Raw genomic sequence first — 19,407 nt, 5'->3', positions numbered from 1 at the left:
AGCCTGCTTGGAGTTTGCCAAAAGGCACCTAAAGGACTCTCAGACCATGACAAACAAGATTCTCTGGTCTGATGAAACCAAGATTGGCCTGAATGCCAAGCGTTTCGTCTGCATAATGTCAAGCGTCATGCTGTGGGGATGTTTTTCAGCAGCAGGGACTGGGAGACTAGTCAGGATTGAGGCAAGATGAACAGAGCAAAGTACAGAGAGATCCTTGAAAGCCTCCTCCTGAGCACTCAGTACCTCAGATTGAGGTGAAGGTTCACCTTCCAACAGTACAATGACCCTAAGCACACAGCCAAGACAATGCAGGAGTGGCTTCGGGACAAGTCTCTGAATGCCCTTGAGTGGCCCAGCCAGAGCCTGGACTTGAACAGGATCGAACATCTCCGGAGAGACCTAAAAATAGTTGTGCAGTGACATTCCCCATCCAACCTGACAAAGCTTGAGAGGATCTGCAGAGAAGAATGGAAGAAACTCCCCAAATACAGGTGTACCAAGCTTGTAGTGTCATACCCAAGAATACTTGAGTCTGTAATAGCTGCCAAAGGTGCTTCAACAAAGTACTGAGCAAAGGGTCTGAATATTTATGTAAATATGATATTTCAGTTTTAAAAAACATTTGCAAAAAAATACAAAATAATGTGTGTAGATTGATGAGGAAAAAAACAATTTAACCCATTTTAGAATAAGGCTGTAACGTAAGGAAATGTGGAAAAGTCAAGGCGTTGGAATACTTTCCCCGAATGCACTGTACATACTGCGATTACTACCAGTTGCATGTTGTTATTACACTGTAACTAGGAGATGTTGCAGTTAACTATAATACTTGTTAGTGTAATTAGATGTGTAATTACACTGTAATAAGGACCCTTTAAAATGAAGTGTTACAGGACATTTTTGTAATGGGTCCTTTCACATCTCCTCTTGAGTCATTAACTTCGCTGCATCCAAGCGGTATTGTCTGTGAGAGAACAACGAAAACGCTATTAGACATTAATGGGCAATCGTAGTGTACTGTCTGTATTCCTACTGTATCAGCATGGTGTAGAATTTGAGGCATCTCACAGACACATGTTAGCTAGCTACCTACAACACACAAGTGTAGTTACTCCAACACCAATATGAGTCATAAACCCAAAGTCATTCCTTTACTCTCCGCCATCATCATCAAAACATAACTACAGTAGCTATAATGCTAGACTACAGTACATTTTAGGCATAGCAAACAAATGAAACCAAATCAAATCAAAGTTTATTTGTCACGTGCGCCGAATACAACAGACCTTACAGTGAAATGCTTACTTACAGGCTCTAACCAATATTGTGAAAAAAAGGTATGTGTGTGTGTGTATGTGCGTGCATGCGTATGTGTAGGTAAGTAAAGAAATAAAACAACAGTAAAAATACATTTGAAAATAACAGTAGCAAGGCTATATAATGGATCTGTTAGCTAACTAGCTAAACTGGGCTAGCTTGGCTTGTACTGTTTTTTTGCAAGCCCCGTTATGGGTGAATAGATCACCAAATTGTAATGTACTGAAAATACTGCCTTGTGTAAAAAAGTGAGGTTATATTGCTAGCTAGCTACCGACAGCAAAACAAACTTACTTGTTTGTCATTTGCCTTCTTTTGACCTGGTCCAGCTGGTCTAGGCTGCCGCCGCTGCTTGCTGGTTTCACAATTATTTTTATTGCTGTCTCAAATCCTCTCCAGTGCATTCCGACTCAAATAAACAGGGCTGTATGGTCCTATGTAAATGGACATCCCCAAAATGAGTCTTCCAGCTCTTCTTGGAAAGCGGAATCATCAGAAGCAGCCATTGTAGTGAATTATTTAGCAATTTCGGATATACAGTGCACAGTAACATAGCTCCTGTGATCCTGTAAAGCAGTGCCGTCCCCATTTTGAAAAGCCTGTCTTTGAGGGTGGGAACAAGGAAGTAGGGCTCCCATGATGCTGTAGTCTTTACAAAGCCAGGGAAAATGAGTCAACCTAGATATCCTGAACTATCATGGCAGATAGGAACATCGTTGAGCCAGGTCCAATGGCTCTATTGAACAATGACAACCATATCTACTCACTGCCTGCTTAATCGTGCAATCGGCGAAACAAAAAAGGCCACAATAATTGCTACTAAACGGGATTTCATTCATTTTTAGATCAGACAGCAGGCTCAATCAACCAATGACGTAATTGGTTGAACTCTCCCGGAGCCAAACATAAAAAAAGTATAACTATAGCGCATAGTTAGGTTTGAAACACCCTATCATCAATCATAATTATGTAGGGAGACTGGAAAAACACCCCAAATAGTGTATAGTAGTGAAGGTTTATTAGGAATGTTGTAAAGTATTTTGAAAGGACCCGCACCTCAGAATATGTTATAGATTACTACTTATTGTCTTATTATATAGACTGTAGTGGCAAAACTGCTCATCAACTTTGATCCTGCCCAGCAATATTGTCTTAACATTTGCATATGTGCTGGTCTTTCCGCTGCCTTGGTGCCAGATGTAAGCCATAGTGTGCATTTGTGCTAAGCACCAAAAAATTAAATCACGCCTGATTAATGGTGTAAACATGTTGGAATCAACTCACAGGGCACATTCTGTTTGCACATAATTATATTTGAATGAGAGTTTAGTCTAATGGGTAATTCCACAAAATGTGTGCCTTTTGCATACATTTGATATTTTAAGCAGAAATTGTGCACAAATATAGCATTTTAAAAGCTTGTTATATTAAATTAAGTGCCCTTTAATACAGACCACATGGGAATAAAGATTTGCTAAAGTGCCAAAATTCAACATGTTGACATGTCCCTCTGTGCAGCCTCTGTGACTTCTAGGAAGCTTAAACCCACTTAACCCCAACATTTATCAAAGTTTTCACAATCATTGTAAAGCCCTAGTTTTTTTTTTGCTTTGAGAAAGTCATTTCTGAAGATTAGTATTTATTACATGTGATTAGTGATTCATTTTAAGGTAAAAAAAAAACTACCTGTACCTCATTTTAAGGTCAACCCTGTTACGTGAACTGAACTCTTGTTTCAATATGGTGAATCTTGTCACGCCTACTCCTGGGCTCGACGTCGCCGGTCTTAACCAGAGGTCCTGGCTACCCACATTACGCACACCTGGCAACCATCATTGCGTAAAGCTGCTGCCCATCGTTACGCACACCTAGACTTCATCCTCACCCTGATTACTCCCCCCTTATTTAGCCCTCAGTAGCCTCAGTCTTCAGGCAGTATTCGTTTTGTTTACGTTCAGTACGCTAGTCCTGTCACGCCCTGGCCATAGAGAGGCTTTTATTCTCAATTTTGGTTAGGCTAGGGTGTGACTAGGGCGGGCATTCTAGTTTCTTTATTTCTATGTTTTCTGTTTCTATGTTTTGGCCGGGTATGGTTCTCAATCAGGGACAGCTGTCTATCGTTGTCTCTGATTGGGAATCATGCTTAGGCAGCCTGTTTTTCCACTTTAGTTGTTGGTAGTTATCTTTGTTAGTGGCACTATAGCCCTAGTAACCTTCACGGTCATTTCTTGTTTTGTTGGTGACATTTACATAAATAAAGGAAAATGTACGCTCACAACGCTGCACCTTGATCCGGTCATTTCCATGACGACGTCCGTGACAAGTCCTGTTTGGATTATCTTCATGTTTCTTATTACTAAACTCACCTACTGCACCTGCTTCCTGACTCCCTGTGTAAGCGTTACAAAACTATTCCTTTTCAAGTACTTATTACTTTCTAACAGTCAAATAATATTGTAAAAGCAGTTTAACTGGTTCTACTCTTTTTGGTCATTTTCTGGTGTTTTGTGTTGGAAAGCTGAGTGGGTCGATAATACCATGCCAACCCTGTTACCCATGGATAGACAGGCTAGAAATTATTTTTAAACTATTTTTGTATTTTTTGCATTCAATTGCCCCTCCCTGTTGCACACAACAAGCTTCCATTCTCTGTCACAAGGGGATTTATGGATGATTTCAGATGAAGTCGTCAACCATGTTTCTCGCGGTCAACCCTGTTCCTTTATTTGACAATTAATAGGTGTCTTAATATAGTACGTTTTTATTTAACTCTTGATGGGAAAACTTGTTTTTTTAATAAGTTGAACATGTGTTCTTTATGACAGAACACACAGAGAACAAATGTGAACCCTAAGAGCTAATATTAGTGATGTCTCAGTTTCTGCTTAAATCTATTATATATTGAGTGTACAAAATATTAAGAAAACTCTTTCAATGACAGACTGACCAGCTGAAATCTGTGATCCCTTATTGATGTCACTTCTTAAATACACTTCAATTAGTGTAGATGATGGGGAGGAGAGAGGTTAAAGAAGGATTTTTAATCCTTGAGACAATTAAGACATTGATTGTGTATGTGTGCCATTCAGAGGTTAAATGGGCAAGACAAAAGATGTGTGCCTTTTAACGGGGTATGATAGTAGGTGCCAGGCGCAACGGTTTGAGTATGTCAAGAACTGCAACGGTGCTGGGTTTTTCACGCTCAAGAGTTACCTGTGTGTACCAAGAATGGTCCACTACCCAAAGGACCTCCAGCCAACTTGACACAACTGTGGGAAGCATTGGAGTCAACATGGGCCAGCATCTCTGTGGAATGCTTTCGACACCTTGTAGAGCTCACGCCCCGACAAATTGAGGCTGTTCTGAGGGCAAAGGGGAGGAATGATTTGTTTATAAAATAAGTTAATGCTATACTAGATCAGTCATGACAGGCAATATACAGTAAAACCTACCGAGTTTCCATTTCAATACCATTGTAGCATTTCAGTTTCAGATTACCTGTATTATATGGTGTGTTGTTTCATTATCTTTTTGTAGTTTAATAAAGGGATGGTTAGTTGATACACAAGAGCCCCTACTGATGAATTTGTTTGGACTACAGCATGCCAGCATACAGTAGTGGATGACAATGTATTGGTTTAGCACTGCTTTACTATTTATTTACTTAGCTATGCAAAGTCTAAGTCAAGTGTTTGCTTTCGGTCCTCCTGTGTTGAGGGTGAGTAGGCCTCCGCTGAGTTTTTTTGATTGGACAGACTGGTGTGCTCCACCCCACAGGCACATAGGCAGCTTGCTTTTATGCCCCATTAGTGGAGGTTGGCGAGGCATGGGCTGTGGCAAGTCTGGAACATATTTAGTAAGTGATTAAGGCCACCTTAGGGAAACAAAATACAAAATTGATATAGCAATGTATATACTGTATCTATTATATCTAAATCTTATTATCATCAGGATTGTAAATCTATTGTCATAGAGTTAGAGTAAGGCAGGGATTCAATCCGATCCCGCTTTGTCGACAAATGCCCCATCCATTTAATGTTAATTTGCCGATTGAGCCGACATATGCAGTATTGACTGAGAATGCAGTCACTGCCAACGCTTAGGTACATTGCTGACAAAGTGCGACGGGATTGAGTCCAGGCCTAAGTACACAAATTCTGATTTTGTTTTCTTGTTGTATAGATATCACTGTAGTCTTTTTAAAATATGTAATGACACAAAACGAAAATAAAAAAGTTCTATACAGATGAGACCATAGATAATTATATCAAAAATGTTTAATCTGAAATCATGTCTTCAAAATATGTCATATAACTTGTGTCATAGAACAATCTGTAATACAATTTTTTTCTAAGGTTTGTTTTTTCTTGTATAAACAAATATATACGAGCAATGTTTTCAAATAAAAGCTTGTATATATCGACATTTGCAAGAAAAGTTTCAACCATAGATAATATACATTTTATATTCATACTCAGACGATAAATTTACATTTTGTATAGTAAAAACATTTATTTTAACAAGTTTTGTACCTACATTAATCAAAAAAGCACAACATATTTAATAATTTTACAAATTCTTCATAAAAAATATATTTCTGTACAAAAACATTTTCTTTTGCACCTACTTAAAGTCAGCAGCACATGATAACATGATGTTGTAAAATGGAATGATATTTAATTGAATGCAGTTGTACAGCTCTTTTCTTGGGAATATATTTTACAGATGATGAAAGAAAAACATTATTGCAGCAAGCCAAAAGGAAGGCAAGATGTGGATTAAAAGCAGTGGGTCTTACTTCACAAAATGTTGACAAAGAATGAGGGATGATTTGATTAATTTTTGTCTTAACCCTATTGATTGAAAACACTGCTGTACAGTTGTGCAATGAACAACAGGCATAATTTGAATAGTTCACTTTGTAGAAAAATGAAGGAAATGCAAATTCTTCTTATTTTACGAACACACATTCAATTTATCACACTCTGGGAATCCTGCAATGCTTCAATGGCCACAAATACAACAGACATTAACTGGAATCTGATAGCTCACAAGATTATATTACACATTTTGTCATTGATCTCAAAGCAAGTGCATATGATAACAGATTTTGAAAGGTAGTTCATCTACTGTTAATTTTTAACATTATTTGTGAAAACATGCATAACCAAAATTATTAGGAAAAAAAAAAGCTAATCTATGACTTTGGAATCACAGTGTACTGTATGCATTCAAGTAGCCCTACACTCTCAAGCATTAGTGTTGTAACAGGTCATTTGTAACTGTGACAGCTTTGTCATGCTTTTGAATTTAATAAGGCAGTGTTTCTTGGAGTGTAAATATGAAGTCAGTGTTCATGTCATCATCACTGACTCAATACCCTTAAGGATAGGACGGACATACCATAAAGGGGGAAAAAGAGATTATTAAGACAAGCTTCTAAACCAGCTCATGCCTCTGCTAAAGAAGGATTGCCATCCAACTGCATTCCCCATCTGGCCTTAAGTGACATGTGTGTCAGAATAAAACATGGTGTAATCTTATGGCACATATACATTAAAATACACTTCTGCATTAAAACTGTGATTTAAAGCAAGTGCAGCATTTATGAAAAATAAACATTTCATTAGTTCCAGTATTGTAGAGTAGAAAAATGATGTCCTTCTGCGCAACGAGGTATATTTGAAATGTAAGCAAATTTGCAGCAAGACCACAAGATAGGACTGCAAACTGTTTTGTAGGGTTACAAATGTTAAATGCTTGTGGTAATGTGAAATAAACTACAATATGAACAGCAAACTGATGATTGACAATATAAACAAACAATCATGCATGATACATACTGTAATTATCTGATGCAATTTACAGTATACTACAATATTGGGCATTGTTGTTTTTCAAAGCAGATGAGCCAGATCCGTTTGCTCTGCAGTAATATTGATCAGTGAATACAATGACAAATGACTCACAATAGCTGCACATTTGTATGTACACCAGTTGCTCCTTAATTGAGATTTGTGGAATGATGCTTGACAAGCTGCATGGTATTTGTGACTCCAGAGTTAAAATTATATAACTATGTAAAAAAAGTAAGAAGAGTGTTCCATAAATGTATTTGCAAAACCAATATTGAAAATAAAATAAGCCTCTCTGTTTATAAACAGTAGCATGGCAGCATGACAACTTGCTCCCTGTGGATATGGAAATATACTGTATGTTTATCTACAAATGGTCAAAAACCCTGTACGTCATTTTTTCAGTTGGTTTGAAAATTCCTCTTTTGACTCATTTCATACCCATTCATAACACACTAGTGCAAAATTTGTGCGATAAAGTTTTTCAACACAACAGCTGAGAGAGTTCCTTTAACTACCCAGAGATTAGATAGCCAAGATCTCATGCGAGACAGTTGTAGTTGTAGCATATTTTCCCTTTATTGGAGAAGTCTGGCAAGGAATGAGCAGCAACACGTTCAAAGTTGCTCCCTCCTTTGTTGTTCATCTTCACTGAAGAAAACACTTTTTATCAACAATTATGTGGCTTTTCAAGACACTTCTGTGTTTCCCCAAGGAGGGCCTTTGGGGAAAAAAATACAGATTTTTTTTTTAAAAGAGAGGAGAATGAATACTTTCATCCTGCAAAGAGCAATGAAAGGCAGAACTCCTTGATCCAAGATAGTATCTTCTGTCCTGGCCATGTACATAGTCCTTGCTCCATAGAACACCAATAGTTGTTGTTTTAGTCCATATAAAACTGTCCTTGATTTAAAACTTGTCTTTTATCATCATAACGTGATGAGACAAAGGAATATTTGCATCTCGCTATAAAAACCAGTTCAATGCTGGCGATACAAGGGCTATACTACTGTGCAGACTGTGTTCAGAGTTGTATCAAACCTCACAGCCTTCGCCTCCGTGGGTTTCATGTTTGTGTCATACAAAGGGTTTTCAAATGACGCTTGTCCATTTGTGTTTTCATGACCTGTGTAGCCATTGTATTGTACTTTTGGTCTTGTTCTGAAAGGTGAACAATTAAAAGTGTTATTACATTTACAATATTTTAATAACTCTACTAGCTATGATTGTTGTTTACTTTTCAGACAAATATGACTTTGCATCATGAAGGGATGTTAATGTACAGCAAAAAGTGCAAAGACGAAGCAAAAACTCTTTCCCACTTGAAGAAACTCTGTAAATTATTGTAACTGCATATTTAAACATAACGAATAAGAATAAATGAGACCCGTAGCTAATTAAATTATGTTTCAGCCCTCCTTTGATCTAGAATACACATTTACCCTAGGAGACTATATAACCTCTTATTATTTGAAATATGATACTGAGGAGTCCTACTCAAAGCCTACTGACCTAGTTTTAAGCTTCAATATAAAATCAATGTGAAGACCTTGATTCCATCCGGGAGTTACTTTGTAAGCCTTTACTTAATATTCCCTCCATTACCTTACAAATCTCACTAAGTAAAAGTAAGACAAATGCAGGTTTAGAGACTTGCCTGGAGGGCTTAGTGTCTTCTACATTAACTTTGTTTGGATATAAAAAGTCCTAAAGCTAATCCCCCATAAAGGCATTGTTAAAGCAGGATCTATCTTCATACAGTATGTGGAGAATACCTCTGCATATTAAAAAACACTCTCTGTTGGAGTTTGAATGAGGTAGAGAGGGTGGTAATGTAGCCTAGTGGCTAAACATGTACAGTATGGTATGCAAAATTCAGTAAAGAAAGAAGAAAATATTATAACTATCAGAACAGACTAATCCTATATTATGTTATTATGACATTGTCAAAAGACAGTATTCTAAATCTGACACTTATGTGAATATGAAGGTACTTAGTAAGCATGATTCTGTATTCATTATACATTAAAACACAATACTTCAAAACTCCCCTCCGGTAATTTTATCAGTCAAAAAACATGGATTCTCATGAAATCTTTTGGGCAAATGTCTACAAAAAACATGGATTCTCATGAAATCTTTTGGGCAAATGTCTACAAAAAACATGGATTCTCATGAAATCTTTTGGGCAAATGTCTACAAAAAACAAATAGAACAACATTCAGCTGGTTTACATATGCTGACAGAGAGATGACAATATGAGATCAAAGAAGACAACATATTAATTTAAGCCCAGCAAGTTGACGTTTTTCCCTCAAATTATCATTTTTTCTCCACAAAATGAAAAAAGTAAAAGACAGTAATGACGATGTGGAAGTAGGAATTGTTGTTTATAGTGATTTAGTTTCTTATGTCTTACCTGCCGCCAGCCCTGATTACATCTTTGGGTCTCTCATTGTCATCAGTGTCTTGTGAAAGCACCCTGCCAATTTTTTATGTTCTTTTAGTATTGGGTAATTTCCATTTTATATTGTCACATTTTCTTTCTTTTGCTTGTTCAATTAGCTTTGGAAAACTCCACTGCTCTTTCTTGTAATAATTTTGTCACACACTCATCTAACATTTGGATTTGTTATGTAACGCTTTATCAACTGAAACTTTTAGGGATCACTCATCGTTGGTGATTTGGCACAGGAGTTTCCCATAACTTATAAGAAAGAAACAACAATGTTGAACATCCAAGCATATATGGACAAACATCACCAATGCAGGTTACCAGATTTCCAACTGCCAGCACTCCTTACCTGTGTTTGTAGAGGTAAAATGCAAACCCTGAAAGAATAAGGGCAAAGAATGGCACTAGTATGGCAACTGCTACTGAACTGCTATTCGTGCCATAGTATGGAGGATTTGATGGGTCCAGGTCTGTTGTAAAGAGACCTAATAAAGAAACATAACAGTATAATCATTCTTGTCAAGGTTTCGGGAGTAACTTATGTAAAAGGAATCATGTATCAGAAGTAAAATGTAACCGTGCATGTAGTTTTTTGTTGTTGTTGTTATATTACTGAGACTACACAATGACTGTACCTCCTCTTGTTAGCACAAATATTCCAAAGTCCTTGCTGTGAATATGACCCTGGTAAACAAAGGTTTTCTGGTCAGACTCTGCAGTCACCTAAACCAACAACCGAGAGAGGGGATTTCATTTTTTTACTGATTACATCAGGGAAGAGTTGAAATGCAGAACCATTACACAATGAGAACTATTACCCATTTACCTCAAATAATCCTTTGGTTTCTCATACAGCTTATCATTCTCACTCGCCTTGAAGTTACTTACTTCTATAGTGTTCACTTAAGTGATGCCCGAGAAGCCGGTGTTTGGAGGATATATTGGAACTTGCCAATATATCCTTATATACAACGGTTTACCTACATATTCAAATAATGATTGACATATTTCATAAAAAAAAATATTTTGATGAATGTATTCATACTATTTCATCCTTTCACAAGATATAGTCCCGACACAAATCTAGGGTTCCTACCCAAGCCGGCTTGTCGTTCGTTCTATCGGTTCGGTTGCGAGAGACGTGACCCGGTTGTTCAGACTTTTTGTTCTGTATCCCTATATCGAGGCGGCAGGGTAGCCTAGTGGTTAGAGCGTTGGACTAGTAACCGGAAGGTTGCAAGTTCAAACACCTGAGCTGACAAGGTCCAAATCTGTCGTTCTGCCCCTGAACAGGAACCCACTGTTCCTAGGCTGTCATCGAAAATAAGAATTTGTTCTTAACTGACTTGCCTAGTTAAATGAAGGTAAAATAATCTATGGACACGACCCAGTCGTTCATTCTAAATGTTCCATTGCCATCCCGGCTGGCAACGTTCTTATCTCTTGCTTGCGAGCTAGCCAACTACGGCTAACTTACAGTCAAGTCAAGAAGTGCAGTAAGAATAACAACAAAGTATTATTTGGATACCTCCATAACAATGACCTAATGAGGCGGGATTTCGTCTGGCATAGAAAAATGTGTTCACTCGCCTGGACACTGTTTTTCAGAGGAGCTAGCCAACAACACAACGAACACAATGACTTCAAACTGAAGCTGGAAAGACTGCAAACTAGCTGCACTTTGTTTAGTTTGACATTCCTTTGTATATATCCATAAAAATTATGCCAGCTGATTCATGATTTCAACTGAGAAACGCTGCCTGCCTGTCTGTCTCGTCCCGACTCCCAACACGTTCATTACTGTGGGACAGCTGGAGATCGTTTGGAGTAAAAAGTATATCCTTTTCTTCAGGAATGTAGTGAAGTAAAAGTAGAACATTGTCAAAAATATAAATAGTAAAGTACAATACCCCAAAAAATGACTTAAGTAGTACTTTCAAGTATTTTTACATCTCTGCCTGTTGTATAAATGAAGATACAGTATATGTTTTACTTTCAAAAGAGGGCTATACTAAAGTAATACGGTATCTTAAAACTGACACATTTTTATTTAAATAATTTTAAGTATGCTAGTATTAGGTATGCTAGTCAAAACCATATGCCAGAGCTGCATATTGATGAAGGACATGGTCTGCAGACATTAGCATCTCATGAGCTAGGTGTACAGCATATTAGTAAAAAACAGAGGAAGGAGAAAACATGCTTAAAGTAAGGGAGCCAAAATATTTTTGTTTTGAGTCCATAATAAGGCCCTAATGTAATTGGAAATAATTATAATTTAATTAAAATAAAAGACTCACGTAGCCATCCATTGCCCAGTTGTCATTCTTGAATTTACTGAAATGATGCTCTGTTGGACCACGTATCTGGTAAACCTTCAGTAGCAAATGATTCTCCTCCTTTTTGTATGTTCCTGAAAGCAATGGAAGTTGGGTTATCGGTTGGTGTTTACTGTTGTAATGTTGACTTCAACTGTAATATTTGCCTAATCAAATAATGTCAGTGTTAACATGTGTGTTGTGCTTTACCAGAGAGTTTAAGCTGCACTCTGCTCTGATCCAAAAGTGTGACATTGACTCTACTGGTTGTTGCATTGAATCCATTTACAGTAATAGTGGCACCTTCTCTTGCCCCAAGGTACTCATAGAACCCGGTCCAGCCAAAGTTTAAAGAAAACACATTTACAGGAACTGAAGGAAAGAAAGACTTGTGTTATACTGTATGCCTAGAACGAGATAAGGTACAATAATTAAACCAGACTATTTTAGCTTTTGCGTCATCCATCGGCCGTCTGTACATAAGATCCATCATTAAGAGTAATCTCAAGATCTGCAGTATCCATATTAAAGGAAAAATCCATAAAAAACCTATGTTTGTATTTTTTTTACAAGTCCACTGTTGATACAGTCCCAAAAATGTTTTGCATGTCAGCAGTCAAGTTTTCAAGATATTGGACTTTCAAGAAGCAAGGTGTCACTTGCCACATCATCATGACGATGCAAAATACCAAAAGAGAAGATGACTCAGAGAAAATAACATACCACCAATCTTGTTTTTCTGAACATCCGACTCCACTCCTTTTTTACCATTTATTTTTGGGCCAACTGAAAGACGGAATAAATCATTGATTTCATTAAATTTATGGATGTGACCTACTCACTGTCAGTTGCTGCTTGTAGCCTAATAGTCACAATGTTGTTTTGGCCACATTTTACCAAAGTGATTCAGTTGTGATGATAGCAGAAATGTTGTATACTCAATTATCTAGGTATTCTCAGCCAGTACAGAGAACAAAGCAAATTAACTACTTTATTGAATACCAATGTATAGGGGGAAATATGATTGATAAATACAAGATGCAGGTGAACTGATAATGTAAATATATGGCCCACAGTAAAATGTATCCTCCTCACCGGAAATAGTGACATTTTAATAATAGGTATATTCCAGTGCCAAACTATACCTTTGCAGACAGGTGGCTTTCCGGACCACTTTCCATCAGGTTTACATGTCCTGTGCTCTGATCCCCCATCCAGGAAGAATCCGTCTTGACATGTATAGATCAAAGTATAGCCCAGAGTTGGTAGATCAATAGCCCTCACGTCAATGTTAGACGGTGTCTCGGGCTGTCTGCAGGCATGGGCTACAAAAAAATTAAAAAAGGAAGGTAATTCACAATAAATTCCCTTGACCCGGTCAGAATACAGCAGCCCCACACCCACACCAGTACTATGGAGTTATGTAGAGATCAAGCAATCCTATCAGGAGTGAAATTATTAAACAAATCCTGAGTGTTGCTATCTATTTGTAACATAATATATGAGCTCAGTCTTCACACCTTCCTGTCATCAACTTAAGCCTCCCTACTCCCAGGCCTCTGACAGTGAAGCCACTTTATGTGGGGATTTTGTGGGGTTTTGTGGGGTATGTTGTCAAAATCGCACACTGATTTACCACTCACATACGAACATCTTAAACTTGGCCAACTTTATCTATTTTTTGCTGAGGGCAGCAATGCCAACTTTACTTCCGTCCATGAATCACACAGCCATTTCTCAAATGTCCATTCCCTTTTGAACATCACCCTCAATGGCTTTTCCGTTTTGATCTGTCTTTTAATCCATATATACAGCTCAAGACCTATAATACTGGGCAGAGTTATTAAGAAGAGGGATAGAGAACATGACACTGACATGGGGAGAGTAGTGATATAGAATGCAATAAATCAAAGGGTTACATTTGCTAAACCAATACTTACTCCTTTTGGCTGGCATACCCCCCTATATACCGCCTGTATCTCTCCCTCTAGTCATTAACAAGTCAATGCTAAGAAAAATGATACCTGCCGGATTAATAAATTACTTCTTCAGTTTTCTTGACAATGTCTTGGGACAAAAACAAATCCTTCAAAAAGTCTTACCGATACATTCTGGTTGCACACCACTCCACGTCAAATTTTCCAGACAGGTTCTTGTCGTAGATCCCAGTATGTGGTAGTTTTTACGACATTTGAAGGAGATTTTGCTTCCAACCTAAAATAGAAGACAATTTACTATAAATGGTCAACAACCTGGGAATTACTTTGACTGACCAGAATACTATTTTGGATTGTTTTAGCTAATTATCTGAGCACAAATGTCAATACAAAGATGTCTGTTTACTCATAATTTCACATTGCTTAAAGTAAGGACCTTACCTCAAATCCTTGGTACGTGACTGGTATCCCGTAAGATGGAGTTCCAGGGTCTCTGCATGTGTTATATGCAGGATCTGAAGACAAATGGAATGTTTAGCTCACTGCCTACCAACATCATCATCACTGAAGAAGAGAAGGAAACACTCAACAACACAACATGATATGGTACAACACACCACAATTAAGGCAGCAGATGTGTATTATTATTATTGTTATTATGGTATGAATGGGCGACCCACCTATACATGAGGGCTGTATTCCACTCCAGCTCCCATCAACCTGACACAGTCTCCTGGGGGACCCGACCAAGATGTTGGGGTCCCTGCAGAAGAAGGTCACCTCTGACCTGTAGGTGAACTGCTTCCCCTCAGCATAACCCTCTGCTGGGGTGCCAGGGTCTCCACACAGCACAGCTAGGCATAACAAATCACAGAGACCATAAATCAAATCACACAATTCACACACATCATCTGGGTTACGTGGGTTTCGGATTTCATGATTCACCATTTTTTAATAGGCATGAGGATCACAATGTTTCATAGGCAAAACTGACCAGCTAATCTGGAGGCGAAAGAGGGGCAAGCGAGGTGCTAGCTAGTGGAGTAGAACACTTGAAAAAGAAAAGGAGAGCCACACACTCTAGGAGCTCAGATGCAATAATTTAATAACCTAATAACCAACGTTTCGAAAGACAAGCTGTCTTCATCAGGGTATAAATGACAACTGACTAGCTAGTAGTTTATAACATGGCTCTTGGAATCACAACATTATGAGGTGAAAAAATATAATCTTGTTGTGAGAGCTTGTTCTTTACAGGGTTATGTGAGACAGAGAGCCTATGTAATATAGGTCAGTGGTTCCCATTACACACACACACACACACACACACACACACACACACACACACACACACACACACACACACACTGTATATGTACACATATACATATTTATTTTGGAGTCCGGCTTTCAATTTAATCTTGAAAGTTGTAATAGTAGAATGCACAAAGTGCAATTTCGAAACTGGGTTGTACATCATCAATTTTCCTCTTCTCAAGTCAGTCACTGCATACCTTAAAGGGCTACAGCGCCTTCGGAAAGTATTCAGACCCATTGACTTACGTTAGTGTCTTATTCTAAAATATATATCTATTTTTAAACACAATACCCCATAATGAAAAAGCAAAAAAAGTTTTTTTTTGAAATTTTTGCTAATTTATAAAAAAATAAAAAAAAACAGAAATAACTTGTTTACACCACATGCTTCAAGAGGACCACCATTGTTCCTGTTCCCAAGAAACCTAAGGTAACCCTCGCAAGGCTGCAGGCCCAGACGGCATCCCCAGCCGCGCCCTCAGAGCATGCGCAGACCAGCTGGCTGGTGTGTTTACGGACATATTCAATCAATCCCTATCCCAGTCTGCTGTTCTCACATGCTTCAAGAAGGCCACCATTGTTCCTGTTCCCAAGAAAGCTAAGGTAACTGAGCTAAACGACTACCGCCCCGTAGCACTCACTTCCGTCATCATGAAGTGCTTTGAGAGACTAGTCAAGGATCATATCACCTCCATCCTACCTGACACCCTAGACCCACTCCAATTTGCTTAGCGCCCCAATAGGTCCACAGACGACACAATCACAATCACACTGCACACTGCTCTAACCCCTCTGGACAAGAGGAATACCTATGTAAGAATTCTGTCGACTATTGACTACAGCTCAGCATTTAACACCATAGTAACCTCCAAACTCACCATTAAGCTCGAGACCCTGGGTCTCGACCCCGCCTTGTGCCACTGGGTCCTGGACATTCTGACGGGACGCCCCCAGATGGTGAGGGTAGGAAACAACATCTCCACTCCGCTGATCCTCAACACTGGGGCCCCACAAGGGTGCGTTCTCAGCCCTCTCCTGTTCTCCCTGTTCACCCATGACTACGTGGCCATGCACGCCTCCAACTCAATCATCAAGTTTTCAGACGACACTACAGTGGTAGGCTTGATGAGGAGGAGGTGAGGGCCCTTGGAGTGTGGTGTCAGGAAAATAACCTCACACTCAACCTCAACAAAACAAAGGAGAAGATCGTGGACTTCAGGAAACAGCAGAGGGAGCACCCCACTATCCACATCGACAGGACAGTAGTGGAGAAGGTTTCTATCTCAAGGCCATCAGACTGTTAATTAAACAGCCATCACTAACGTTGAGTGGCTGCTGCCAACATACTGACTCAAATCTCTAGCCACTTTAATAATACTTTAATAATAAACAATTGGATGTTATAAATGTTTCACTAGTCACTTTAAATAATGCCACTTTATATAATGTTTACATACCCTACATTACTCATCTCATATGTATATACTGTACTCTATACTAGAGGTCGAACGATTAATTGGAATGGCCGGTATTTTGGACGACGATTTTGCCGATATTTCTTTTTTTACACCTTTATTTAACTAGGAAAGTCAGTTAATAACACATTCTTAATTTCAATGACGGCCTGGGAACGGTGGGTTAACTGCCTTGTTCAGGGGCAGAACGACAGATTTTGTCCTTGTCAGCTCTGGGATTCAATCTTGCAACCTCACGGTTAACTAGACCACTGCTCTAACCACCTGCCTCTCATTGCACTCCACGAGGAGCCTGCCTGTTACGCGAATGCAGTAGAAGGCAAGGTAAGTTGCTAGCTAGCATTAAACTTATCTTATAAAAAACAATCAATCGTAATCACTAGTTAACTACACATGGTTGATGATAATACTAGTTTATCTAGCGTGTCCTGCGTTGCATATAATTGATGCAACGCTGGGGGATGATTTAACATTTGTGTTTGCGAAAAAAGCATAATCGTTCCTCGACTGTACCTAACCATAAACACCAAATCCTTTCTTAAAATCAATACACAGAAGTACAGTGGGGCAAAAAAAGTATTTAGTCAGCCACCAATTGTGCAAGTTCTCCCACTTAAAAAGATGAGAGAGGCCTGTAATTTTCATCATAGGTACACTTCAACTATGACAGACAAAATGAGAAGAAAAAAAATCCAGAAAATCACATTGTAGGATTTTTTATTAATTTATTTGCAAATTATGGTGTGAAATGGCTAGCTAGTTAGCGGGGTGCGCGCTAATAGCGTTTCAAACGTCACTCGCTCTGAGACTTGGAGTAGTTATTCCCCTTGCTCTGAAAGGGCCACGGCTTTTGTGGAGCGATGGGTAACGATGCTTCGAGTGTGGCTGTTGTCGATCTGTTCCTGGTTCGAGCCCAGGTAGGGGCGAGGAGAGAGACGGAAGCTATACTGTTACACTGGCAATACTAAAGTGCCTATAAGAACATCCAATAGTCAAAGGTATATGAAATACAAATCAAATAGAGATAAATAGTCCTATAAATACTATATTAACTACAACCTAAAAACCTCTTACCTTGAAATATTGAAGTCTCATGTTAAAAGGAACCACCAACTTTCATATGTTCTCATGTTCTGAGCAAGGAACTCAAACATTAGCTTTTTTACATGGCACATATTGCACTTTTACTTCTCCAACACTTTGTTTTTGCATTATTTAAACAAAATTGAACATGTTTCATTATTTATTTGAGGCAAAATGGATTTTTATTGATGTATTATATTAAGTTAAAATAAGTGTTCATTCGGTGTTGTGGTAATGGTCATTATTACAAATACATTTAAAAAAATTGGCCGATTAATAGTATCGGCTTTTTTTGGTCCTCCAATAATCGGTATCGGCGCTGAAAAATCATAAACGGTCGACCTCTACTCTATACCATCTACTGCATCTTGCCTATGCTATTCGGCCATCGCTCATCCATATATTTACATATTCTTTTTCATTCCTTTTTTGTTGTGAAATTGTTAGATTACTTGTTAGATATTACTGCATGGTCGGAACTAGAAGCACAAGCATTTCGCTACAGTCACATTAACATCTGCTAACAATGAGTATGTGACCAACAAAATATGATTTGATTTGATTTTAAGTATTCAGACCCTTTGCTATGAGACTCGAAATTGAGCTCAGGTGCATCCTGTTTCCATTGACATCCTTTAGATGTTTCCACAACTTGATTGGAGTTCACATGTGTACATTTAAATTGATTGGACATGATTTGGAAACGCGCACACCTGTCTATATAAGTCCCACACTCTGACAGACATCTGGAGTTCCTCTGTGGAGATGGGAGAACCTTCCAGAAGGACAACCATCTCTGCAGCACTCCACCAATCAGGCATTTATAGTCGAGTGGCCAGATGGAAGCCACTCCTCAGTAAAAGGCACATGACAGCCCACTTGGAGTTTGCCAAAAGGCATCAAAAGACTCTCAGACCATGAGAAAGAAGATTCTCTAGTCTGATGAAACCAAGATTGAACTCTATGGCCTTAATGCCAATCGTCATGACATGGTAGCATCATGCTGTGGGGATGTTTTTCAGCGGCAGGGACTGGGAGACTAGAAAACCTGCTTCAGAGCACTCAGGACCTCAGACTGGGGTGAAGGTTCACCTTCCAACAGGACAACGACCCTAAGCACACAGCGAAGACAACACAGGAGTGGCTTCGGGACAAGTCTCTGAATGTACTTGAGTGGCCCAGCTAGAGCCTAGACTTGAACCCGGTCGAACATCTCTGGAGAGACCTAAAAATAGCTGTGCAGGAACATCACTATCAAACCTGACAGAGCTTGAGAGGATCTGCAGAGAAGAATGGGGAAAAACTCCCCAAATACATGTGTACCAAGCTTGTTGCGTCACACCCAAGAAGACTCGAGGCTGTAATCTCTTCCAAAGGTGCTTCAATAAAGTACTGAGTAAAGGGTCTGAATAATTATGTAAATGTCATATCAGTTTTTTATTTTTAATACATTTGTATAAAAATGTCTAAAAACCTGTTTTTACTTTGTCATTACGGGGTATTGTGTGTAGATTGATGGGGGAAAAAAAGATTTAATCCATTTTAGAATAAGGCTGTAACCTAACAAAACATGGAAAAAGTCAAGGGGTTTGAATACTTTCCAAAGGCACTGTATTTATAAGTTGTCAGAAATGTCCAGATCAACTAGCC

The 19,407-nt window shown here is 38.6% G+C and overlaps 1 protein-coding gene across 1 annotated transcript in view; it reads right to left on the bottom strand.

The window, feature by feature from the left end:
* Positions 1-5,587: 5,587 nt before the first annotated feature.
* Positions 5,588-19,407, bottom strand: part of LOC139381109 (CUB and sushi domain-containing protein 1-like) — a 528,754-nt gene continuing 514,934 nt past the window's right edge. The window contains exons 61-71 of the mRNA XM_071124395.1: positions 14,563-14,736; positions 14,324-14,397; positions 14,048-14,159; positions 13,091-13,270; positions 12,669-12,731; positions 12,156-12,317; positions 11,928-12,040; positions 10,263-10,350; positions 9,977-10,112; positions 9,592-9,654; positions 5,588-8,333 (exon numbers count right to left, since the gene is read on the bottom strand). Coding sequence (XP_070980496.1) covers positions 8,174-8,333; positions 9,592-9,654; positions 9,977-10,112; positions 10,263-10,350; positions 11,928-12,040; positions 12,156-12,317; positions 12,669-12,731; positions 13,091-13,270; positions 14,048-14,159; positions 14,324-14,397; positions 14,563-14,736 — 1,325 coding nt within the window. The 3' untranslated portion in view covers positions 5,588-8,173. The remainder of the gene's footprint in view (positions 8,334-9,591; positions 9,655-9,976; positions 10,113-10,262; positions 10,351-11,927; positions 12,041-12,155; positions 12,318-12,668; positions 12,732-13,090; positions 13,271-14,047; positions 14,160-14,323; positions 14,398-14,562; positions 14,737-19,407) is intronic.

This window comes from Oncorhynchus clarkii, chromosome 23 (assembly GCF_045791955.1).
Source record: "Oncorhynchus clarkii lewisi isolate Uvic-CL-2024 chromosome 23, UVic_Ocla_1.0, whole genome shotgun sequence".
Lineage (NCBI taxonomy): Eukaryota > Metazoa > Chordata > Actinopteri > Salmoniformes > Salmonidae > Oncorhynchus > Oncorhynchus clarkii.
Note: the sequence above shows the minus strand (reverse complement) of the source record. Positions and strands in the feature narration are given on the sequence as shown.